The sequence below is a fragment of the Bufo bufo genome, chromosome 1 (genome assembly GCF_905171765.1).
Source record: "Bufo bufo chromosome 1, aBufBuf1.1, whole genome shotgun sequence".
NCBI lineage: Eukaryota > Metazoa > Chordata > Amphibia > Anura > Bufonidae > Bufo > Bufo bufo.
The window spans coordinates 348,679,207-348,706,610 of record NC_053389.1 but is presented as its reverse complement, the minus strand read 5'-3'; the positions used below and the strand labels follow the sequence as shown (position 1 = coordinate 348,706,610).

The 27,404-nt window shown below is 46.0% G+C and overlaps 1 protein-coding gene and 1 non-coding gene across 3 annotated transcripts in view; one reads left to right on the top strand and one right to left on the bottom strand.

The window, feature by feature from the left end:
- The window catches only part of LCP2 (lymphocyte cytosolic protein 2), a 583,862-nt gene that overhangs the window by 401,036 nt on the left and 155,422 nt on the right, over positions 1-27,404 (bottom strand). For both annotated transcript variants that reach the window (XM_040442789.1, XM_040442797.1), the window contains one exon: positions 24,229-24,269. In XM_040442789.1, the coding sequence (XP_040298723.1) occupies positions 24,229-24,269 (41 nt within the window). The remainder of the gene's footprint in view (positions 1-24,228; positions 24,270-27,404) is intronic.
- On the top strand, positions 23,240-23,435 carry LOC120987374. The gene has a single exon (XR_005775998.1). It is a non-coding gene; the product is annotated as a U2 spliceosomal RNA (small nuclear RNA).

The window sequence follows — 27,404 nt, the reverse complement described above, 5'->3', positions numbered from 1 at the left end:
TTACCAAGGATTTAAGCCAGCATTTAGGCATCCGGGCCTTGGGATAGAAACCAGACAGGAGTTCTAAAGAACAGCGTACACTATTTCTGAGGAAAGGTACAACCTGATTCTGAGTGTGTTGTGGATTACCCTCTGAGTATCTTGCACAGAATTATACCTGCCAGTATTTGTATTGAAGCCTGCTTGTGAAGCACTTGATATAAGGGACTGCATTACCATCTTGATGTACAAAGTTGGACTGTTTAAGTAAAGCAACGTTTGGTTCACTATACCACCTGTGTACCTCACTTATTACTACTATAAATCGGTGTGCCACCGTTACAGGCACTGGCGTCACAAAACCAAAAAGGGACCTTGCTTCAGTCACTCAAAATACCTGTAACATCCAGGGCACCTCATCCACCATCAGGCCTGGTCCCTACATACGGAGTGTGCCCCAGAGGAACTTGTGTCTACCTCTCCTTCACTGCCGCATGCCTGCCCAGGGTTCTCCAATACAGTGAGTAACCCTCGATTGCCCATAACCGTGACCTCACTATCGCAATACCCTGCGGGTCTGGCGTGCTGCACAAGCGGCCCATGCCACACACACTCATGCAACCCTATACCATCAGAGATGAAGGCTTCTGAACTGAGCGTTGATAACAACTTGGGTTGTCCTTGTCCTCTTTGGTCCGGATGACATGGCGTCCCAGATTTCCAAAAAGAACTTTGAATCGTGACTCGTCTGACCACAGAACAGTCTTCCATTTTGCCACACTCCATTTTAAATGATCCCTGGCCCAGTGAAAACGCCTGAGCTTGTGGATCTTGCTTAGAAATGGCTTCTTCTTTGCACTGTAGAGTTTCAGCTGGCAACGGCGGATGGCACGGTGGATTGTGTTCACTGACAATGGTTTCTGGAAGTATTCCTGAGCCCATTCTGTGATTTCCTTTACAGTAGCATTCCTGTTTGTGGTGCAGTGTCGTTTAAGGGCCCGTAGATCACGGGCATCCAGTATGGTTTTACGGCCTTGACCCTTACGCACAGAGATTGTTCCAGATTCTCTGAATCTTCGGATGATGTTATGCACAGTTGATGATGATAGATGCAAAGTCTTTGCAATTTTTCGCTGGGTAACACCTTTCTGATATTGCTCTACTATCTTTCTGCGCAACATTGTGGGAATTGGTGATCCTCTACCCATCTTGGCTTCTGAGAGACACTGCCACTCTGAGAAGCTCTTTTTATACCCAATCATGTGGCCAATTGACCTAATTAGTGTTAATTGGTCTTCCAGCTCTTCGTTATGCTCAAATTTTCTTTTTCCAGCCTCTTATTGCTACTTGTCCCAACTTTTTGGGGATTTGTTGACATCGTGAAAATTGGAATCAACGTATTTTTCCTTTAAAATGATACATTTACTCGGATTAAACGTTTGATCTGTCATCTACGTTCTATTACAAATAAAATATTGACATTTGCCATCTCCACATCATTGCATTTAGTTTTTATTCACAATTTGTTTAGTGTCCCAACTTTTTTGGAATCCGGTTTGTATTCGGTACTCTGGTAGTATGATCACTTCTGGTTCACTATGTGTAGAGAAGAGAGGAAAAAATTCGCGGCACCCACCGAAGTAGATATTCTGTTGCGGCATTATTGAAACTTCATACGAAGACAGTGCGCATTATGGGATCCTGGGGCGGACACTCTGTAGCAAATGGTAGCGGCTACGGATGTTTTGTGCATGAGATCGCGCTTCCTCTGGCCGCAGCCGCTACCATTTGCTACAGAGTGTCCGCCCCAGGATCCCATAATGCACTGTCTTCGTATGAAGTTTCAATAAAGCCGCAACAGAATATCTACTTCGGTGAGTGCCGCAAATCTTTTCCTCTCTTCTCTACACATAGTGAATTGTTTGTACCTGACCTCTTTCACGCTGAGCACCACAAACGAAGTTCATTATACCACAGAACCGGCTTCCCGCAATCCAGGGCTGTAAATCAAGTGTGGGCAGTGCCGCCATATTCATTTTTCTTACCTCTAACAATGATCACTTACGGTGTCAAATATTTTACTTATCATGTTCTTTTCTTCTTTTTATTTCAGATTTTATCAGATCTGATAGATTTTTTCAAGTTCATCACAGCAGTGGAAAACGATGGCAGCCATCTACGGTGTTTTTAGTCTCATGATAGGGAGCCTGGTTGGAACTATAATTTATAAATCAAGACAAATGTATTGTGGATAAGTCATGAATGGAAGATTGTCACTTATAGTTTCATGAGGAGGAAAAAGGGTGGACCTTGGCTCTGAGGATGTTGGGTGCTGACCGCACTTGACACCTTGGTGCCATAATTGGTGTGTGCTGATGGTCACTAATGTGGCATATCCGCATAAACTACACCCTCTCTCCTATTATCCTTTATCCTTTACCTATACTGAGACATTGTTTCCTTTTGGGAACTTATGACTCCATTTCTTCCTATATAGACGGCTTGATATCTCATTCTTTCTGGATTATCGCTTCATGATGTGTATAACAGCACTAGACTACCTTATCATGCCCCACATGTGATTTTTTTCCCTTTCAGGTCTGGCTTTAGCGATGCCCTGTTCGCCCTGGGTGGCTGTGACTTGACGGCTTTTGGGATGCTTTCCGGTTGGCGGGTTACGGTTCATGTGACGTTGTCATGTGACCTGGTGGCCTGGTAGCTGGAGTGCCTCTTCCTGGTTCGTCACATGCACCTATGGTGGAGTCGGGTTGCCGGTGCACGCCTCGCGACTGACGTCACTGATCACACGTGGTCAGGTGACGGGTCGCGTGACCAAGTGTGTACTGGTTTCCTGGTTACCGGGCATGCGCATAGACAGACCAGGGACGCCGAGATGAGCGCCATCCAAGTACACTGCTGTGTAAGTTGTCTCTTATATAATTTATGTGGCCGATTGATCGGGTATCTAAATACACACAGGTGATCAAACTGATGAATGCACATGGCACTTTATGCGAATATGCAATTAAGTATGTGATTTTTGAATCATAGTAACACGAGATGTATCACACGTTGTCATGTCACTGATTTGATTACATGTTTTGTATCTTCTATATCATTTTTATACTTGATTATGTATTTTATAACATTTTGTATATTTGATTCTGTCATTATCACTAATTGACTCACAAGGGATTGTGGGTATAAATGTGGATGTTTTGGCACCAGCTTGTATGCTTGATAAAGACTGCAATGAGCAGTTGAAACGTTGCAAAGGGGTATAAAGCGGGTCGTTTCACCTTTTACACTGGAGTGCTGCCTCTTTTTTGGAGAACTACTACCATTGATGACTACTTTGCCCGTAGTCTGAGGAACTTGCACCAGGATTCACCATATAGTGCTGCTGTTTTTTCTTTGTTGGATGGATATATATATATATATATATATATATATATATATATATATACAGTCCTGATCAAAAGTTTAAGACTAGAGATGTCCCGAACTATTCGCCGGCAAACAGTTCCCGGCGAACATAGATTGTTCGCGTTCGCCGCAGCGGGCGAACATATGCGATGTTCGGTCCGCCCCCTATTCGTCATCATTGTGTAAACTTTGACCCTGTACCTCACAGTCAGCAGACACATTCCAGCCAATCAGCATCCCTCCCAGACCCTCCCACCTCCTTGACAGCATCCATTTTAGATTCATTCAGAAGCTACAGTGTCACAAATTTGACTAAGTTGTAATCGCAATGCGATTAATACAGGTTATATTAATTGCATTGCGAATTCAACTTAGAGCTGGGTTCCTAATGGTTGTTGTATTGCTAGAATATAAGATTGAGAATATAGTGCTATATTCGTTATATTCGTCAATTCTAGCAATACAACCATTAGGAACTCAGATCTAAGTTGTAATCGCAATGCGATTAATAAAGGTTATATTAATCGCATTGCGAATTCAACTTAGAGCTGGGTTCCTAATGACCCTGTATCTCACAGTCAGCAGACACATTCCAGCCAATCAGCAGCGTACACTCCCTCCCAGACCCTCCCACCTCCTAGCAAAATGCAAGGACAGCATCCATCTTAGATTCATTCGGAAGCTGCAGTCTTAGTGAGAGGAGGGACAGTGCAGCTGCTGCTGATTTAATAGGGAAATCGATAGTTAGGCCAGTGCATTCAGTGTCCACTCCAGTCCTGACTCATCTGATCTCTGCTGTAAGGACAGCGTCCTGACAGCACCCCAAAAAGCCCTTTTTTTCCTCTGCAATCTAATTGCAGTTGCCTGCCAGCGTGTGTGTCAGGCCCACAGCGTATACTGTGCCCACTTGCCCAGTGCCACCACTCATATCTGGTGTCAAGGTAGCTTGAATAAAAAAAAAAACTTTTTTCACTGTAATCTAATTGCAGTTAGTTGCCTGCAAGCATGTGTGTCAGGCCTACAGCGTGTACTGTGCCAACTACTGCCAGTACACAGTGCCACCAGTGCCACTCATATCTGGTGTCACAGTAGATTACATTTAAAAAGAAAATAAACTTTTTTCACTGTAATATAATTGCAGTTAGTTGCCTGCAAGCATGTGTGTCAGGCCTACAGCGTGTACTGTGCCAACTACTGCCAGTACACAGTGCCACCAGTGCCACTCATATCTGGTGTCACAGTAGATTACATTTAAAAAGAAAATAAACTTTTTTGACTGTAATATAATTGCAGTTAGTTGCCTGCAAGCATGTGTGTCAGGCCTACAGCATGTACTGTGCCAACTACTGCCAGTGCACAGTGCCACTCATATCTGGTGTCACAGTAGCTTGCACGCATAGTACAACTAATCGGAAAAAAAATTACAGGCAGAGGCAGGCCACCCTGCAGGAGCCGTCGTGGTCGTGGTGCTGTGACTTCCTTTGGCCCTAAAATAATGCCCAGTGTTCAGAGGCCACGTACCCTGAACTCGAAAATTTCTGAGGACATAGTTGACTGGCTAACACAGGACACCCAATCTTCTACAGCTTCCGCTCGGAACCTTGACGCACCATCCTCCTCTAGCTCAGCTTCGGACACCTCTCAAGTTACCAGTCGCCCGCCTGCCGCCACCACCAACACAAGCACCACAGCTGCTTCCCTTGTTCTGTCAGAGGAGTTATTTACACATCAGTTGGAAGAAATGAGTGATGCGCAACCATTATTGCCAGAGGATGTAGATAATAGGGATATGTCTCAGTCAGGCAGCATTACACACATGGACGTACGGTGTGATGATGATGTATATATATGGTTCGGACCGCGCGTATCATAAAAAGACGGTATACAAATAGTTTTTTTCTTTCTCCTTCTCCTTTTAGAAATAAACTGAGGGCTGCAAATGTCCTATTTGTGTATATCCGGCAACTAATAAAAATTATAATAGTGTAAATCCGTACGGTTGTTTTACCTTGCAGTGCACAGATTGTACTTACATGGCACTCCACCAACAAAAAGCGTATCTACGATATCCTCCGCAGGTGGTTAGATTATTTGCGGCGAAGATCCACGTTCATACACCACCAAACAGGGCTAAAACCACGGACTTGATTTCAGCAAACACCAGATGAGTCTGCTAGTATTCCCAATTTCTTTTCCTTAAAAGTTTCTGTGGATACAAGTGGCTCCTACCATAGTGAAGCTCCGATGACTGTTTTAAAAGGTTTATTAGTACATATTTACAAACATGCACTTTAAAATTCGCATTAAAAATCCCAGCGTCTTATTGCCCCTGACGAAGCTTAAGGAGCGAAACCTGGGTCGGGCAAAGAATAAGACGCTGGGATTTTTAATGCGAATTTTAAAGTTCATGTTTGTAAGTATGTACTAATAAACCTTTTAAAACAGTCATCGGAGCTCCACTATGGTAGGAGCCACTTGTATCCACAGAAACTTTTAAGGAAAAGAAATTGGGAATACTAGCAGACTCATCTGGTGTGTGCTGAAATCAAGTCCGTGGTTTTAGCCCTGTTTGGTGGTGTATGAACGTGGATCTCCGCCATCTGCGGAGGATATCGTAGATACGCTTTTTGTTGGTGGAGTGCCGTGTAAGTACAATCTGTGCATTGCAGGGTAAAACAACCGTACGGATTTACACTATTATAATTTTTATTAGTTGCAGGATATCCACAAATAGGACATTTGCAGCTCTCGTTTTATTTCTAAAAGGAGAAGGAGAAAGAAAAAAACTGTTTGTAGACCGTCTTTTTATGATACGCGCGTTCCGAACCCCATATATACACTGCGTGCAGAATTATTAGGCAAATTAGTATTTTGACCGCATCATCCTCTTTATGCATGTTGTCTTACTCCAAGCTGTATAGGCTCGAAAGCCTACTACCAATTAAGCATATTAGGTGATGTGCATCTCTGTAATGAGAAGGGGTGTGGTCTAATGACATCAACACCCTATATTAGGTGTGCATAATTATTAGGCAACTTCCCTTCCTTTGGCAAAATGGGTCAAAAGAAGGACTTGACAGGCTCAGAAAAGTCAAAAATAGTGAGATATCTTGCAGAGGGATGCAGCACTCTTAAAATTGCAAAGCTTCTGAAGCGTGATCATCGAACAATCAAGCGTTTCATTCAAAATAGTCAACAGGGTCGCAAGAAGCGTGTGGAAAAACCAAGGCGCAAAATAACTGCCCATGAACTGAGAAAAGTCAAGCGTGCAGCTGCCAAGATGCCACTTGCCACCAGTTTGGCCATATTTCAGAGCTGCAACATCACTGGAGTGCCCAAAAGCACAAGGTGTGCAATACTCAGAGACATGGCCAAGGTAAGAAAGACTGAAAGACGACCACCACTGAACAAGACACACAAGCTGAAACGTCAAGACTGGGCCAAGAAATATCTCAAGACTGATTTTTCTAAGGTTTTATGGACTGATGAAATGAGAGTGAGTCTTGATGGGCCAGATGGATGGGCCCGTGGCTGGATTGGTAAAGGGCAGAGAGCTCCAGTCCGACTCAGACGCCAGCAAGGTGGAGGTGGAGTACTGGTTTGGGCTGGTATCATCAAAGATGAGCTTGTGGGGCCTTTTCGGGTTGAGGATGGAGTCAAGCTCAACTCCCAGTCCTACTGCCAGTTTCTGGAAGACACCTTCTTCAAGCAGTGGTACAGGAAGAAGTCTGCATCCTTCAAGAAAAACATGATTTTCATGCAGGACAATGTTCCATCACACGCGTCCAAGTACTCCACAGCGTGGCTGGCAAGAAAGGGTATAAAAGAAGAAAATCTAATGACATGGCCTCCTTGTTCACCTGATCTGAACCCCATTGAGAACCTGTGGTCCATCATCAAATGTGAGATTTACAAGGAGGGAAAACAGTACACCTCTCTGAACAGTGTCTGGGAGGCTGTGGTTGCTGCTGCACGCAATGTTGATGGTGAACAGATCAAAACACTGACATAATCCATGGATGGCAGGCTTTTGAGTGTCCTTGCAAAGAAAGGTGGCTATATTGGTCACTGATTTGTTTTTGTTTTGTTTTTGAATGTCAGAAATGTATATTTGTGAATGTTGAGATGTTATATTGATTTCACTGGTAAAAATAAATAATTGAAATGGGTATATATTTGTTTTTTGTTAAGTTGCCTAATAATTATGCACAGTAATAGTCACCTGCACACACAGATATCCCCCTAAAATAGCTAAAACTAAAAACAAACTAAAAACTACTTCCAAAAATATTCAGCTTTGATATTAATGAGTTTTTTGGGTTCATTGAGAACATGGTTGTTGTTCAATAATAAAATTAATCCTCAAAAATACAACTTGCCTATTAATTCTGCACTCCCTGTATACTGCATGAAAGTGTGATTCACCCCACAACACTCCTCGGACCTGCAGCGGAACATTTTTGTGGACTGGTGACTAGATATCTTTCTTTTTTACGGTGTGATGATGATGATGTTGTACCCGCTGCTGCTTCCTTTGCTGAGTTGTCAGATACAAGTGAAGCGGTTGATGATGACGATGTGTCAGTCGATGTCACATGGGTGCCCGCTTGAAGAAAAGAAGAACAGGGGGAAAGTTCAGATAGGGAGTCAGAGAGGAGGAGGAGACGAGTTGGAAGCAGGGGGAGGTCGTCGCAAGGAGCTAGTGGCACAGTCAGACAGAATGTATCGGCACCCAGGGTCAGCCAGACAGCACGCCAATCAACGCATGCTGTTGCCACCACCAGAATGCCATCATTGCAAAGCCCAGCAGTGTGGCATTTTTTGTGTGTGTCTGCCTCTGATAACAGCGATGCCATTTGCAACCTGTGCCAAAAGAAACTGAGTCGTGGGAAGTCCAACACCCACCTAGGTACAACTGCTTTGCAAAGGCACATGATCTCAAATTGCAAGCGCCTATGGGATCAACACATGAGTACAAGCAGCACACAAACTCAAAGCCCCCATCCTCCTCCTGGTCCAGCATCTTCAGCCACGTCAACCACTGCTGTCCTCCTTGCCCCCTCTCAACCACCCACCACTCCGCCTCTCGCCTTCAGCAGTTCCTGCTCATCTGCCCACAGTCAGGTGTCTGTCAAGGAAATGTTTGAGCGTAAGAAGCCAATGTCACAGAGTCACCCCCTTGCCCGGCGTCTGACAGCTGGCTTGTCGGAACTATTAGCCCGCCAGCTTTTACCATACAAGCTGGTGGAGTCAGAGGCCTTCAAAAAAATTTTAGCTATTGGGACACCACAGTAGAAGGTACCCGGCCAAAATTTTTTTTCACAAAAGGCAATCCCCAACCTGTACTCTATTGTGGAAAAGGAAGTCATGGCATGTCTGGCACACAGTGTTGGGGCAAGGATCCATCTAACCACTGATGCCTGGTCTGCAAAGCACGGTCAGGGCAGGTATATCACGTACACTGCGCATTGGGTAAATCTGCTGACTGCTGCCAAGCATGGAATGCGTTGTTCTGCAGAGGAGTTGGTGACACCGCCACGACTTGCAGGCAGGCCTGCTGCCACCTCCTCTACTCCTCCTACTTCATCCTCTTCGCTAACCTCCTCGGCTGAGTCCTCTTCTGCTGCTGCGTCTTGCTCCACATCAACTGCACCCCCCAGCTCCCCAGGGGCTATTCAACATCCCGGATACGACAGTGTCACGCCATCTTGGGGTTGACTTGCCTGAAAGCAGAGAGTCACACCGGACCAGCACTCCTGTCCGCCCTGAACGCACAGGTGGATCAGTGGCTGACTCCGCACCAACTGGAGATCGGCAAAGTGGCATGTGACAACGGAAGCAATTTGTTGGCGGCATTGAATTTGGGCAAGTTGACACATGTGCCATGCATGGCACATGTGTTGAATCTGATCGTACAACGCTTTGTGCATAAGTACCCAGGCTTACAGGACGTCCTCAAGCAGGCCAGGAAGGTGTGTAGCCATTTCAGGCGTTCCTACACGGCCATGGTGCACTTTTCAGATATTCAGCGGCGAAACAACATACCAGTGAGGCGCTTGATTTGCGACAGCCCGACACGTTGGAATTCAACACTCCTAATGTTCGACCGCCTGCTCCAACAAGAAAAAGCCGTCAACGAGTATTTGTATGACCGTGGTGCTAGGACGGGCTCTGCGGAGCTGGGTATTTTTTTGCCACATTACTGGACGCTCATGCGCAATGCCTGTAGGCTCATGCGTCCTTTTGAGGAGGTGACAAACCTAGTCAGTCGCACTGAAGGCACCATCAGTGACAGCATCCCATTTGTTTTCTTCCTGGAGTGTGCCCTGCGAAGAGTGCTGAATCAGGCCGTAGATAAGCGTGAAGAGGAAGAGAAAGAGTTGTGGTCACCATCACCACCAGAAACAGCCTTATCAGCATTGCTTGCTGGACCTGCGGCAACGCTGGAAGAGGAGTCTGAGGAAGAGGAGTCAGAGGAGGAATGTGGCTTTGAGGAGGAGGAAAACCAACCACAGCAGGCATCCCAGGGTGCTCGTTGTCACCTATCTGGTACCCGTGGTGTTGTACGTGGCTGGGGGGAAGAACAGACCTTCAGTGAGATCAGTGAGGACGAGGAACGGGACATGAGTAGCTCGGCATCCAACCTTGTGCAAATGGGGTCTTTCATGCTGTCGTGCCTGTTGAGGGACCCTCGTATAAAAAGGCTGAAGGAGAACGACCTGTACTGGGTGGCCACGTTACTAGACCCCCGGTATAAGCAGAAAGTGCCTGAAATGTTACTGAATTACCGGAAGTCGGAAAGGATGCAGCAGTTCCAAAACAAGTTAAAAAGTATGCTTTACACAGCGTATAAGGGTGATGTCACAGCACAATGGGAATCTAACAGGGGAAGAGGTGAAAGTAATCCTCCTCCTACCACGACCACGCCGGCAAGGACGGGACGCTTTACAGACGTGTTGTTGATGGAGGACATGCAGAGCTTTTTAAGTCCTACGCATCGCCACAGCCCTTCAGGGTCCACCCTCAGAGAACGACTCGACCGACAGGTAGCAGACTACCTCGCCTTAACTGCAGATAACGACACTCTGAGGAGCGATGAACCCCTTGACTACTGGGTGTGCAGGCTTCACCTGTGGCCTGAGCTATCCCAATTTGCGAAAGAACTTCTGGCCTGCCCCACTTCAAGTGTCCTGACAGAAAGGACCTTCAGTGCAGCAGGAGGTATTGTCACTGAGAAGAGAAGTCGCCTAGGTCAAAATTGTCTAGATTACCTCACCTCAATTCTCCTTCGTGATCGTTACCTTGTTGTGGTGAAGGGGCTTGCGTATCACAATGAAGCGATCACCTCTATGAGTGTGTTGGCAATGGCAATGTTGGCACACCCCAGATGAGATAAGGTCGTTGCTTCATTGTGAACAGACCAAAAGCGATCGGCTGGATAATTTTGCATAGAAAAAACATTAATTTTCTTTGTTATCATCTAAGGTGATCATTAAAGCCTACTAGGCCAACAATGGGCCCACACTGCAGAATCATTGTTTTCTGGGTCACTTAACTGTCACTGAACTACCTCAGCACGACCATAGGCTTTGAAAAACCGCCATTGCCTGCAATCTGCCAAACGTGCGCACGAGCACAGTCATCACTACACCAAGATTGACGCATAGAGGAATAAAATTTATGTCATGAGTGTGTCAACTAGGGTTGTCCCGATACCGATACTAGTATCGGTATCGGGACCGATTCCGAGTTTTCTCGGCGGTACTCAGCCGCCGATACCCCGCCCCGATACATAAATAGAATACTATGGGCGTAACTATGGGCGGGGCCCGGTGCAGTCACTGTACTCTTACACCGGGCCCCGCCGCTCACCGAAGTATTTATAAACGTGAATCCTTATCCTGTTGTTAAGTTGAACTAACGCTGCGCTCTCCCATGTTCCCCTGTATCCCCACAGCACTTACTTAAGCTTCCATAGCAGGCAGAGCAGACGGCAGCAGTAACGTCACTCACTGACGTAGAGCGCCTGCTCCGCCCACTTTATGAATGAAGCAGGCAGAGCAGACGCGCGACGTCAGTGAGTGACGTTACTGGTGCCGTCCGCTCTGCCTGCTATGGAAGCTTAAGTAAGTGCTGTGGGGATACAGGGGATACAGGGGAACATGGGAGAGCGCAGCGTTAGTTCAACTTAACAACAGGATAAGGGTTCACGTTTATAAATACTTCGGTGAGCGGCGGGGCCCGGTGTATTGGGGGACACTGTTATGAGGGGGATCTGTGGATGACATATAGCAGTGTCATCCACAGATCCTCCCCATAACAGTTCCATCCACAGATCCCCTATAACAGCACCATCCACAGATCCCCCACCAAATAACAATGCCATCCTCAGATCCCCCCACCCCATAACAATGCCATCCACAGATATCCCACCCCATAGCAGTACCATCCACAGATCCCCATAACAGTGCCATCCACAGATCCCCCATAACAGTGCCATCCACAGATCCCCCATAACAGTGCCATCCACAGATCCCCATAACAGTGCCATCCACAGATCCCCCATAACAGCACCATCCACAGATCCCCCATAACAGTGCCATCCACAGATCCCCCATAACAGTGCCATCCACAGATCCCCCATAACAGTGCCATCCACAGATCCCCCATAACAGTGCCATCCACAGATCCCCATAACAGTGCCATCCACAGATCCCCCATAACAGTGCCATCCACAGGTCCCCCATAACAGTGCCATCCACAGATCCCCCACATGACAGTGCGTCATCCACAGATCCACAGATCCCCCAAAACGGTCACATGACATTTAAAAAAAGTATCGGTATTCGGTATCGGTGACTACTTGAAAAAAAGTATCGGTACTTGTACTCGGTCCTAAAAAAGTGGTATCGGGACAACCCTAGTGTCAACTATTGACAATTCTTTGCTGTTGTCTAAACTCTATTTCATACACGTCCCCTGATAGGGAACATAACAGGGATTAAACTGATAGGAATAGTACTACTTAACATACCACTCATATTGGGATTGCATAGTACATTGCACGGCGCACGTGCAGTGCCCCAAATTGGAAGTAAGAGGACCAACCAAGCATCTTTTTCCATCTCCCGGTTCCTAAAATCTATTCCATACACGTCCCCTGATAGGGGAAGTAACAGGGATTAAACTGATTGGAATAGTACTACTTAACATACCACTCATATCTGGTAGCACAGTAAATTCGCCCGGCGCACGCGCAGTGCCCCAAATTGGAAGTAAGAGGACCGACCAAGCATCTTTTTCCATCTCCCGGTTCCTAAATTCTATTCCATACACCGGCCCCTGATAGGGGACATAACAGGGATTAAACTGATAGGAATAGTACTACTTAACATACCACTCATCTCGTAGCACAGTAAATTGCACGGCGCACGCGCAGTGCCCCAAATTGGAAGTAGGAGGACCGACCAAGCATCTTTTTCCATCTCCCGGTTCCTAAAATCTATTCCATACACCACACCGGCCCCTGAGAGGGGACAAAACAGAGATTAAACTGGTAAGAACAGATTTTATTAATTAAAAAAAAAGAGGACAGCCTCTGCGGAGCTGGGAATTTTGGAAAGAAGACAACCCAAGGTATTTAATGAGGGGCATGGCGAGTTGATAGAATTGATTTATTTTTTTGCCACAAGTTAGCGGAAATTGTTTTTTTTTTTTTTTCTCACAAAGTCTCCCTTTCCACTAACTTGGGACAAAAATTTAAATCTTTCATGGACTCAATATGCCCCTCAGTAAATACCTTGGGGTGTCTTCTTTCCAAAATGGGGTCATTTGTGGGGTGTTTGTACTGCCCTGGCATTTGAGGGTCTCCGCAATCATTACATGTATGGCCAGCATTAGGAGTTTCTGCTATTCTCCTTATATTGAGCATACGGGTAATGAGATTTATTTTTTCCGTTCAGCCTCTGGGCTGAAAGAAAAAATGAACGGCACAGATTTCTTCATTCGCATCGATCAATGTGGATGAAAAAATCTCTGCCCAAAAAAAAAAAAGGAGGGGAAAGGCGTCTGCCAGGACATAGGAGCTCCGCCCAACATCCATACCCACTTAGCCCGTATGCCCTGGCAAACCAGATTTCTCCATTCACATCAATCGATGTGGATGAATAAATCATTGCTGGTATTTTTTTATTTATTTTTTATATACAAAGTGTTTGCCAAAGTATATGAACACCGCCGCCTCCTCAGCTCATATGCCTCGGCAAACGTATCTTTTACTGCAGAGGAGAAATCTCGTCTTGCAGCGCCGCATACACTGACTTTTGTGTAATCTGACAGCAGCGCAATGCTTCTGTCAGAATGCACATCAGTGCTGCAGCTGGTTCATCGGTTGGTCCACCTGGAAGGTAAAAAAAAACAAAAGAAAAAAGCAGGCCGCGACGCAATAAATTTATTAACTTTATAATAACTTTTGAACAGAACATATAAACTTTATTGAACTGAACGTTAACTTTTTTTGCTTACCGGTGTTTTTTTTTTTTTGTTTTTTTTTTACCTTTATAGGACAAACCTCTCCTTCCCCATGGGACAATGTGCAAAGCGCAAATCGCCCAAAGATGTGGCGAAGTACATTATGCACTTTATCCCAGTTGAAAGGAGAGGTTTGCAGCAGCTGTGAGTAAAAGGGCCCTAATAGCCCTGTGTGCCTGTCCTGTGAGATGCAATCCCTATGCTAAGTGTACCTGTGTGTGGTACTTCCGTAAACACTCCCCTAAGCATAGGGCAGGGTGGTCAGGGCAGTCAGGACAGAAATAGCGGGTGTCACGCCTTATTCCACTCCTGCTACAGACACAACATTTTTTTCGGGGTGACGGTTGGGTTGAGGTACCAGCAACGACATTGGGGAAATGTCGCTCGTGTAGACGGCTCACTACACTGGTGGTTGGGGCCACGGAACCTCCTGGATACAGGAGGTTCTCGATGATCTCTTCCTGAAATTTGAGGAAGGATCCTGTTCTCCCAGCCTTACTGTAGAGAACAAAACTATTATATGCAGCCAATTGAATCAAATATACAGACACCGTCTTATACCAGCATCTGGTGCGTCAGGAAACTAAATAGGGAGCCAACATCTGGTCATTGAAGTCCACCCCTCCCATGAGCGCATTATAGTCGTGGACTGAGAGGGGCTTTTCAATGACACGGGTTGCCCGTTCAATTTGTATTGTCGTGTCTGCGTGAATGGAGGAGAGCATGTAAACGTCACGCTTGTCTCTCCATTTCACCGCGAGCAGTTCTTCGTTACACAAGGCAGCCCTCTCCCCCCTTGCAAGACGAGTGGTAATGAGCCGTTGGGGGAAGCCCCGGCGACTAGGTCGCACGGTGCCACAGCAGCCAATCTGTTCTAGGAACAAATGCCTGAAGAGGGGCACACTTGTGTAGAAATTGTCCACATAAAGATGGTACCCCTTGCCAAATAAGGGTGACACCAAGTCCCAGACTGTCTTCCCACTGCTCCCCAGGTAGTCAGGGCAACCGACCGGTTCCAGGGTCTGATCTTTTCCCTCATAGATCCGAAATTTGTGGGTATAGCCTGTGGCCCTTTCACAGAGCTTATACAATTTGACCCCATACCGGGCGCGCTTGCTTGGGATGTATTGTTTGAAGCCAAGACGCCTGGTAAAATGTATTAGGGACTCGTCTACGCAGATGTTTTGCTCACGGGTATACAAATCTGCAAATTTCTGGTTGAAGTGGTCTATGAGGGGCCGAATTTTGTGGAGCTGGTCAAAAGCTGGGTGGCCCCTGGGACAGGAGGTGGTGTTGTCGCTAAAGTGCAGGAAACGCAGGATGGTCTCAAAACGTGTCCTGGACATAGCAGCAGAGAACATGGACATGTGATGAATTGGGTTTGTGGACCAATATGACCGCAATTCATGCTTTTTGGTTAGACCCATGTTCAGGAGAAGGCCCAGAAAAATTTTCATTTCGGAAACTTGGACTGGTTTCCACCGGAAAGGCTGGGCATAAAAGCTTCCCGGGTTGGCGGATATAAATTGAGTGGCATACCGATTTGTTTCTGCCACGACTAAGTCCAAGAGCTCTGCAGTCAAGAACAGCTCAAAAAATCCCAGGGCCGAACCAATCTGAGCTGTCTTAACCCGAACTCCAGACTGGGCGGTGAAAGGGGGAACTACAGGTGCGGCTGAAGTTGGGGACTGCCAATCAGGGTTTGCCAGCACCTCAGGGACTCTAGGGGCTCTACGGGCCTGTCTTTGCCGTGGCTGCGACGGGGTAACTACTGCACGTGCCACCGTACCAGCTTCAACTGCCCTTCTGGTGCTCGCCACTTCACCATGTTGTACGGCAGTGCTGGGTCCAGGATGGGCTGCGCTGCTGGTGTATGCCTCACCACGTAATCCGACAGCGCCAGCCCCACTCTGCTGCCCTTGAAACGGATCCTGCACAACCTGTGGTCTAGCGACACAGGGCCGGGTATGCCTGGTGCTATCAGGGACCTCAACCTCCTCGTCCGAACTTTGGGTCAGACTGCCACTGCTTTCTACAGGTTCATATTCTGACCCGCTAGATTCGTCAGATGAGGGTTCCCATTCCTCATCCGACTCGGTCAGAATCCTGTAGGCCTCTTCAGAAGAATACCCCCTGTTTGACATTTGGATTACTAAATTTAGGGGTATTCTCTGAGACTACCCAAGAAAAAAAGCAAGCCTGTCTTACAAATGGAAGGCTAGCGAAGTACCGGAGGCCGCTGCGATTGATAAAAATTATCAAAACTGATTTTTTTTTATCGCCGCAGTGCTTGTAAAGTGATTGTGCAGTGATCAAAAAAATAATAATTTTGTCACTGCGGTGGAGCGGGCGTGGGTGAACGCACGTGTGGGCGACCGATCAGGCCTGATCTGGCAAACACTGCGTTTTGGGGGAGGGCGAGCTAAGGTGACACTAATACAATTATAGATCTGACTGTGATCAGTTTTGATCACTTACAGATACTATAAAAGTACAAATGATGATTAGTGATATGCTAATCAGCGAATAAGTGACTGTGGTGCGGTGGGCTGGGCGCTAACTGACGCTAACTACCTAACCAAGGGGCCTAAACTATCATAAACCTAACCGTCAATACTAGTGGGAAAAAAAAAGTGACAGTTTACACTGATCACTTTTTTCCCTTTCACTAGGTGATTGACAGGGGGCGATCAAGGGGTTAATTGGGGTGATGGGGGTGATGGAGGGTGATCTGGGGGCTAAGTGTGGTGTTGGTGGGTACTCACAGTGATGTCTGCTCCTCTGCTGGAACCAACCGACCAAAAAGACCAGCAGAGGAGCAGAGAAGCCATTTAACACCTTATATTTATAAATATAAGGTGTTAGATGGCTTGTGATTCGATTTTTAAAAAATCAGCAACCTGCCAGCGACGATCATTGGCTGGCAGGTTGCTGACGAAATACTCCTCGAACTTTTGCCGGCCCGCGATGCGCAAGCGCGGGCCGGCTCTGACCGAAATCTCGCGTCTCGCGAGAGGACGCGTATATGCGTCCAGGAGGAATAAATCGACCGCCTCCAGGACGCGTTGCTGCGTTCGGCGGTCCGGAGGCGGTTAAGACCACTTCAAAAATGGCAAAAAAATCATATTTAGCATGGCTGGATCTTAACAAAGTTCCAAGTAGAGCTTCAACATGCAACAAGAAGAAATGGGAGTGAGACAAAACATTTTTTGAGCATTCAATTTAATGAAAACAACGAATAAACTGAAACAGGGTGTTTTTCAGCTGATCAAAAGTTTAGGACCACACCTCTAAAAAAAAACTAAACCCCCCCAAAACAGAAATGCAACTTCCAAACATGAACTCAGTAATGAGTAGCTCCACCGTTATTGTTTATCACTTCAAAAATCAGTTTCGGCATGCTTGATGCAAGCGTTTCCATTACGTGAGTGGGAACATTTCTCCAAGTGGTGAAGACAGCCGCACAAAGCCATCTACTGTCTGGAACTGTTGTCCATTTTTGTAAACTTCCCTTGACATTCATCCCCAAAGGTTCTCAATTGGATTTAGATCGGGGGAACACGCAGGATGGGCCAAAAGAATGATGTTATTCTCCTGGAAGAAGTCCCTTGTCCATCTCAGGTGGGATCTGCTTGTCATGCCAGTAACGTTGGAAACCATCAGGACCATCAAGGTTACATTTTTTCTCATCAGAGAACTAAACTTTCTTCCACCTTTGAATGTCCCATGTTTGGTGCTCTCTTGCAAAGTCCAAACGAGCAGTTCTGTGGCGTTCATGGAGACGAGGTCTTTGAAGACGTTTTTTGTTTTTGAAGCCCTTCAGTCTCAGATGCTGTCTGATGGTTATGGGGCTGCAGTCAGCACCAGTAAGGGCCTTAATTTGGGTCGAGGATCGTCCAGTGTCTTGACGGACAGCCAATTGGATCCTCTGGCTCAGTGCTGATGAAATTTTTTGGGGTCTTTCACTTGACTTTTTTGTTCCATAACCCTCAGGATCATTTAAGAAATTCCAAATGACAGTCTTACTACGTCCCACCTCAGCAGCGATGGCGCGCTGTGAGAGACCCTGCTTATACAGTTCAACAACCCGACCACGTTAAAAAAGGGAGAGTTTTTTTGCCTTTGTCATCACAACGTGTGACTACCTGACAGAAAATGACAATGAATCCACAACCTTGCACAGATTTGGCCTTTTAAAGGCATGTGGTGCTAAAATTTGGATCAGCTGAAAAACAGTTTAATCGTTATTTTCAATTAATTGAATGCTCAAAAAATGTTTTGTCTCACTCTCATTTCTTCTTGTTGCATGTTGAAGCTCTACTTGGAACCTTGTTAAGATACAACAATGTAAAATATGATTTTTTGCAATTTTTCAAGTGGTCTTAAACTTTTGATCAGGACTGTATATTGTGGGGATTCGCTCTGGAAGATGGGATGAGCGGGTGCAGTAGAGAGGCAAAGTACAAGTTCGTAATTCAAATGTCCATGTTTATTCACACATAAGGTCAAACAAAAAACACTTTTTGCAAGGTTGATGTTTGTTCACATCGAGTAGAAAGTTCATGCATAACAAAAAACGTCACCTTGTCGGCGGTTTTGCCTCCAGCAGTCTAAATGCAGGCTTTAGGTGGCCTGCTCTCCCAACACACGAGTCTCAGATTTTCAGCCCATCACAGGCCTCAGATCACAACACTGCTGCTGAGCCCAGCTGCCTTTTTAAAGAAAGCCAGGTGCTGTCAAAACCAGGCCTGGAATGTGGGGAGTAGTCACTTCACCCAGCACTTTGACTACTCCCAATAAGAGCCGTCCCAGATCAGCTATTTACAGCAATACTAAATAGCAAAAGTGTCAATCAGCATTAGCTGCCGCAGACACATGAAAATACCGGCTCTTACTTCACCAAAGCCAGGAACCTCTGTGATACATACCTACAATAAATGACGACCCTTTGTACCTTCCTACATACCTCCCCCCTTTATTCAACCCCTAGGGGGTGAACACACGCTAGACAGTATACCTGGGACAGGGCATCCGTGTTTCCCTGTAACTGGCCTGCCCTGTGTTCCACTGAAAACTTAAAGTTCTGTAAAGAGAGAAACCACCGGGGGACCTGGGAATTTCTGTCCTTGGCCTGTCTCATCCATTTGAGAGGGGAGTGAGTGGTCAGTCACCAGGCGGAACTTTCTCCCCAACAAATAGTAGCAGAGAGATTCTAGTGCCCACTTGATAGCCTGGCACTCTCTCTCCACTATACTGTACCTTGGGTAGGTGACTTTCCCAGTCGGTACCGTGGATGACAATATCGTCCAGGTAAGCTGAAGCGCACCGATGGTGTGGACGCAGCACAATGTCCATGAGCCGTTGAAAAGTGGCGGGGGCGCCGTGCAGACCAAAGGGTAACACCTTATACTGATACAGCCCCTCTGGTGTGATGAAGGCAGTTTTCTCTTTTGCAGCCTATGTTAAGGGTACCTGCCAGTACCCTTTGGTGAGGTCCAAAACTGAAAAATACCGGGCTTGGCCTAACCTCTCAATAAGCTCATCTACCCAAGACATCGGATATGCATAAATTTGGAAATCTCATTTAGTTTGCAGAAATCATTACAGAACCGGAACGTCCCATCTGGCTTGGGAATCAAGACTTTTGGACTGGCCCATTCACTTTTGGACTCCTCAATTACTTCTAGTTGTAGCATTAGCTGCACTTCTTCCGAGATGGCTTGTCATCAAGCCTCAGGTACCCGGTATGGTTTCAACTGGACTCTGGCCTGAGGCTCAGTGACAATGTCATGTTGGATGATAGAAGTGCGTCCAGGATGGTCCGAGAACACGTCTATGTTCCTGCTGACAAATTCCCTGGCCTCCTGAGTCTGTTTAGAGGAAAGGCTCTCAGCAATATTCACTGTGGCAACTTCTTCCCTTGTATCAGACTGTGGGGCTGGAACCTCTTCCCCTAGAAAACCCGTCCGCTGACTGTCGTCTGTACTGGTCTCCCTATCTTTCCATGGTTTGAGTAAATTCACATGGTGCACCTGCTCCGGCTTTCGCCACCCTGGCTGGTGTACCTTGCAGTTTACCTCACCAACTTTTTCGAGTACTTCATAGGGTCCCTGCCACCTAGCCAGGAAATTACTGTCGACCGTCGGTACCAGAACCAAAACCCGATCTCCCGGGTTTAAGATCTGGACCCGAGCCTGCCGATTATAGACCCTACTCTAGGCTCGCTGGGCTACCTCCATATGTTCCCTAAAAAGCGCAATACTGTCTCTATTTGCTCTTGCATCTGGGTGACATATTCAATTACACTTTTATACGGTTTGGGTTGTTGTTCCCATGCCTCTTTGGCTATGTCCAACAGACCGCGAGGATGTCGGCCATATAGCAGTTTGAAGGGCGAGAAGCCAGTAGAAGCCTGGGGCACCTCTTGCACTGTGAACATGAGATAGGGCAGAAGAAGGTCCCAATCCCTCTCATCCTTAGACACCACTCTTTTTAACATGTTTTTTAATGTTTGATCAAACCTTTCTACCAGGCCGTCCGTTTGCGGATGATAAACGGATGTCCGTAGCTGTTTTATGTCCAGTAATTTACAGAGTTCCCTCATGACCTTTGACATAAAAGCGGTCCCTTGGTCAGTCAGAACCTTTTTAGGTAACCCCACTCGGGAAAACATCTCCATTAACTCCTTAGCTCTGAGTTTGGCCGATGTATGTCGCAGGGGCACCGCCTCCAGGTACTGTGGCATAGTCCAGGAGTGGCATAGTCTAGGACGACCAAGATGTGTTGGTGCCCTCTAGCGGACTTCGGTACTGGGTACTGGGCCTATGAGATCCTCAATAACCTCGATAATCGGAAGAGGTACCAGGGGACTATGAAAATGTGGCTGGGGGCTAGTTATCTGACAGGTTGGGCAAGACTTACAAAACTCTTCCACCTCTCTGAACACACTGGGCCAGTAAAACCGCTGTAGTATCCGGTCCTGCGTTTTCTGCCATCCCAGATGACCCCCAAGAACATGTTAGTGGGTAGCTCCAACACGATCTTGCGATATGTCTTGGGCACCACCAGCTGTTTAACATGCTCACCCCGTAGTTGGTTTACCCGATACCGCATCTTCGTATCGACTCGGCCCCCGGTTGTTGAGGTTCACCATCAACTATTACAAAATTTTCCAAGGCCCGAGATAGTGTTGGGTCTCGGTGCTGTGCTGTACCGAAATTTTCCCCGGAGACGTTGAGGTCTGCCAACTCGGGACCCGGCGGCAAATCTTCCACGTCTCCCACCATTACACTCAGTGGGGTTGAATCCCCCTCTTCCACCGAAGTGGCGACCACCCCTACCACTGAACCTTTGGTCTCAGGTTCCGAGGGTTATGGCCTCCCCCCTGAGCAAGGCTTCTTGTCACTGCCAGATCTCTGAGAAGTTCTGACAGATGTTCTTCAGTACCTCCTGCATGATGTTCTTTTGTTTTGGTTTCGCTTTGACATCTCTTCTGCCTCTTCCAGCTGTCATCTATTAGCAGTGATTGCTTCCCTTTATATCCCCTCCCATACTGCCTCACTTTGCGGTTTATACTACTTCCTGGATTGTGCTCACTGCTAGAAGTTGCAAATGCTGGTTCCTCAGATAAGTCTATTCCTTTATTTGTGTTTTCCTGTTGGCTTGATTCTAGGTGACCCTGACTCCCTCTGTATTAAGTGCAGGGAGCCGGTGGTCGTGTCCCCTCACTATTATAGGGGTTTTAGATGTCACTCAGGTACGTGGACATGCAACTTTCTATCATAGAGATCTTTGCATGGGCTGAGCAGTCAGGGAGAGCTCTAGGGCTATTATAGGGCTCACCCATTTGTTCCTTAGTTTGGGATCAAGTCAGTCGGATCTTTATTTGTTACTTCTTGTTTTCTGCAACACCGTCCGTGACACCTCTCTACTGGGGTTACACCACTCTCAATGGTATCGGTAACTTTAATTTCAGGCCACAGTGCCAGGAAACCCGGGAAATCTCTCCCAATTATAAGTTCATAATGTAAATTGGTGGCGACGGCCACCTCGTGAGTCCACCTGCCGGCCACCATGGACAGAGACACCAGGGTGGTGGAATAGTCCTTTAAGTCTCCATGGATGCACACAACCCCGAATTTTCGGCCAGTATACTCAGCGGGCTGCACCAGGGAAGCTCTTACCAGGAACACCAGAGTCCCTGAGTCCAGCAGAGCTACCGCCAGAGTGTCTCCCTCTTCCACCTGGCACAGGTGGCTATTGTCTATAGTCTCTGGGGTATCTATTGCACACAGCTTCCTGGCATACAAGGAGTGGCGGTAGCCATAGTTAGTATCCATGGGTCCTCCCCGATGGGGACAGTCGGCCCTTATGTGGCCAGGCTCCTGACACCGCCAGCAGACTATCGGAGCTAGGTCTGTAAGGGGCATCTTAGGGATTGCCGCACAGACCGCTTTTCGGGCATTGTGGACGCTCTGGGATGCTCCTGTCGCTTGTAAAGCCATCACATGTTGCAATAGCTGCTGGTTGGTTTCCTGATGCTGCTTAGTAGCTTCTCGCTGTTGCAAGTTAGCCTCCACAAGGGCTTTCACGACAGCTTCCATTTTTGTCGAGAGACACGGGTTGTAAATAGAGATGTCGCGAACATAAAATTTTCAGTTCGCGAACGGCAAACGCGAATTTCCTCAAATGTTCGCGAACGGGCGAACCGGGCGAACCGCCATAGACTTCAATAGGCAGGCGAATTTTAAAACCCACAGGGACTCTTTCTAGCCACAGTAGTGATGGAAAAGTTGTTTCAAGGGGACTAACACCTGGACTGTGGCATGCCGGAGGGGGATCCATGGCAAAACTCCCATGGAAAATTACATAGTTGACGCAGAGTTGGGTTTTAATCCATAAAGGGCATAAATCACCTAACAATCCAAAATTTTTTTGAACAACGTGGTTTAGAACATCCAGTGTGTGTATATGATCAGGTATGATGTTGTATCGATCAGGTAGTGTAAGGGTTACGCCCGCTTCACAGACATTGACAGACCAAACTCCCCTTTTAATGCACTGCAAACAACCGCAAACAGTCCATTTGCCCAACCACAAACTCCCCATTTGCACAAGGTTGGATACTAAGCTAGCCATGTCCCATTGATGTCATTGAAGGTTTCTTCCTCCACCCAGCCACGTACAACACCAAGGGTCCTCGAAAGGTGAATTGAATAGATTTTTCGAACGGGGAGATGGTTAAAAAAACGCTGGCTCCCTCCCCTTTGTTTGAATCCACGGTCACTGCGTCTGCGCCGTGCAATTTACTCTCACACCCGATATGAGTGTTATTTTCTGTAGTTCTCTTCTTATCAGTTTAATCCCTGTTATGTCCCCAATCTGGGGTCCATTTATTGAATTGATTTTTCGAATGGGGAGATGGTTAAAAAAACGCTGGCTCCCTCCCCTTTGTTTGAATCCACGGTCACTGCATTTGCGCCGTGCAATTTACTCTCACACCCGATATGAGTGGTATTTTCTGTAGTTCTCTTCTCATCAGTTTAATCCCTGTTACGTCCCCAATCTGGAGTCCATTTATTGAATTGATTTTTCGAACGGGGAGATGGTTAAAAAAACGCTGGCTCCCTCCCCTTTGTTTTAATTCACGGTCACTGCATCTGCGCCGTGCAATTTACTGTCACACCCGATATGAGTGGTGTTTTCTGTAGTACTATTCTCATCAGTTTAATCCCTTTTACGTCCCCTCTCAGGACGTGTATTGAATGGATTTTAGACAACCGCAAACAGTTGTCAAAAGTTGCAGAAATGTGATTTATCTGTGTGCGTCCCCCACAATATTTTATATTGTGATCATTCTAAATTCTGGTCTATTCTTTTTTTTTATTAAGTAGCAGGTATACTGTGAAAAAATGAGTTTAGAATGTATATTATACAGGTATCTGTTTGTCAGAGAGAATGCTAAAATGTGATGTTCCTTTCACCAGTTGTATATTCACTGGTTTAGGTCTATTAAAACTAAAATAGTATTGCCACACATGGAGTAAATACTGCTGGTGGCCCCCTACAGAATTACGTGTGGGGACATCCACAGAGTTTACAATATCAGCAAAGTGTCAGAAATCTCATCCACACATTGTGGAAAAATCCTAAACTTAATTGCGCTGTGAGTTTTCAATCCACAATCCATGTCCTTTGCAGTGCAGAGGTTGAATCAGCTGAAGACTTTCAAAGATTCCTGCAGTAATGCCATAACAATTCATTATATAAAAATAATATAAAGAAAATACTCACAAATGAGTCAGAGTCTGTTCCATCCCAGTTTTCAGACTGGCCTTTAAGGAAGAAATAAGAAAAGAGAAAGTAATAAGAAGGAGAACGAAATATGGAAGTTTTTTTTTTTTAGCAAATATATATATATATATATAAAAAAAAATTCTATCACAGCCTTTGTAAAAAAACATGTTTCAAGAGTGCTGCTGAGTAAATGTCCCATGCATATACGTGTATGCCTAGATGCCTGTCGGGAAGTGCTTTCTAGAGAACAGGGATCCCAAAGTGATACGAGAGCTCTCCATTCATCACTATGGGAGTTCCGAGAAGTCCCATAGTAGTGAACAAGGGTGGCTGCTCTCTGTTCACTTTGAGGGTCCTGTTCTGGAAATAAAAGCAGGTCCCAGAGGTGGAACCCACATCTATCTGACATTGATGGCACATCCTAGCGATATGCCATCAATGTCCCAGATGGGAATACACCTTTAAGATCCTTTTACATGGACCGATTATTAGGTCATTTACCAGGGATGGTTGTTTGTAGAAATGCTTATTCTCGATAATTGCCAAGTGTAAAGGTACTGGCAATCACCCCAAGTTTGCTCGTTCTTTGGGTGATCATATCGTCTGGCTGGCTCACAAAATAATTTCTTCTGGGCAGCAGATCTTCCTGTGGAAACAGGCATCTGCTGTCCATAAACAAAGAATCTTTTTGAGGACAAGAGATTGCACTAGTGATTGTTCATCCCCTAAACACAGGAGATGATTGCTGTACTTGTCTCTGCTGATGAACCGGTAATTATCAGGAATGTTTGGTTAATTCTCGATAATTATTTGTTACATCGTATGTGTAACAGAAACTTTACACTAAGACTTCAGCCACTAATTTTAATCTTTCAGAATAATATTACGGTAATTTCTTGCAGACAGGGACAGCTTTTACCTTCCTAAGTCAGCCTCATTTACAGTTTTGGAGACCATTTCCCTCAAGGCATTTATCAAGGGGTATAATGAGCATTTTGACCTCACAAATGTTTTATAAAAAGAAAATGCACAGCAGGCAGTGCAAAATGAAAATTGCAAATATCCCACAGATACGACAATACAGTTCCCAATATGTTATGCCCAGCTTGCACTATCAGGGACTCTCATACCCTTTAAATTGCTATATGGGTTCTACTGGATGTGTAAAGGCCATACATGTGGGTATAAAATGCTGTATGGACACAATGCATGGCTTAGAAAGAAGGAGCACTTTTTGGCTTTTCAAGTGTGGATTGTGATAGATTAGTTTACATGTAGTGATGAGCGGCAGGTGCCATATTCGATTTCGACGAAATTTGCGAATATTCGATAGAATATTCATTTTATATTCGTCGAAATCGAATATTCGTCATTATTCTTGTTATCGCGATTAATATGTGATTTAAATAATCGCGTATCCGACAGTACATTCTAGTATATGGAGACGTTCCCATGGTGATGGGGACGCTCCATGAGCACGGAAGTCGGCAGAAGCGGCAACGGGCACTGACTGGAGCAGCCAGGAAGCCAGGAAGCCAGGAATCCAAAGGACAGGTAATAACAACTTTAGGGAAGTGGGAAAGAAAAAAATATAACAATAAAAAAAAAAAAAAAAAGAATATTCGCGCTCAACACTATTTACATGTACCATATTGCTTTTGAAGAGACCAATACAGTGGAAACTCGTGAGAAGTAACCCCATTATGCAACACCCCTTATGGATTCCATGTAATTGCACCCGCGCATTCTCACGCATTGCACCCGCGTGGAATTCTTGCCCTTGTGAAATAGGCCTAACAGCTCTGGTGCCATCCTCTCAGTCACTCTCCTCAGCTGCTCTCTCTGACAAAAAAAAAACTTACTCCTCAGTCACATGTAGCGCCTCTCTCTAAGGCTACTTTCACACTAGCATTTTGGCTTTCCGTTTGTGAGATCCGTTCAGTGCTCTCAAAAGCGGTCCAAAACAGATCAGTTTTGCCCTAATGCATTCTGAATGGAAAAGGATCCGCTCAGAATGCATCAGTTTACTTCCATTCAGTCACCATTCCGCTCAGGAAGCAGACACCAAAATGCTGCCTGCAGCGTTTTGCTGTCCGCCTGACGAAGCAGAGCCAAACATTTTCTCTGGCACAATAGAAAACAGATCCGTCCCCCATTGACTTTCAATGGTATTCAAGACGGATTCGTCATGGCTATAGAAGACATAATATAACCGGATCCATTCATGATGGATGCATGCGGTTGCATTATTATTATTTTTGCAGAACCATGACAGATCCGCATAGAACGCTAGTGTGAAAGTAGCCTTAATCTCAATCTGAACCACCAATCAGGTGTTATAGACCCAGCACCTGTCTCTTCTTGTATCCTCTTCTGGCTTCTGTACAGTGCCACATGTCAGTATTGTAACATTTACTCTCCTATAGGATTACTACTACATAACACTCCACCTGTAATGGTCCGGGTCTGGATCGGAGTCTTTTATTGCAACTACTTGGGGTTATTGCACGGCCTATAACGTAGTCAGGAGGAAGCCAGTGGTCGATGCACAGGATGAGCGTCAGTATTAGAGGAGTAGGCAAATACTGTAGTCAGGAGGAAGCCAGTGGTCAATGCACAGGATGAGCGTAGCTTGATTACAGGCTGAGAGTACAATAATCTCACAAAGCAGGAAGTACAAGGCTGGGTTTAAATAGGTTGTCCAATCAGGGAACAAGGTGGAGCAAACCAGGGAGGCGGGAACAGAACAAGAGGCACAGGGAACTAGGCTTCAGTTTAGCACAGGAGCTGTCCAGAAAGCTGAATAGCTTATTTGGAAGAGCTGCCACCTGGAGCACAGTAATCCCCTCCTTTCAGGATGGCCTCCTGACATCTTAGGAGCTGGTTTCTCTGGATGTCTGTGATGAAATCCCCTTGTAAGCCTAGGGGCTTGAACATTGTTTTCTGGTTCCCATGAATTCTCTTCTGGTCCATAACCCTTCCACTGCACCAGATATTGCACGTGACCTCGGAAAATTCTAAAATCCAAAATTTTCTCAACAATGTATTCTTCCTCTCATTGGACTTTTACTGGTGCAGGAGGCGGCTGACTTCTCCCTGGAAAGGGGTTTTCGTTGAATAGTTTCAGCAATGACTCGTGGAACACAGGGGGTATTTTCAATCTGTTGGGAATT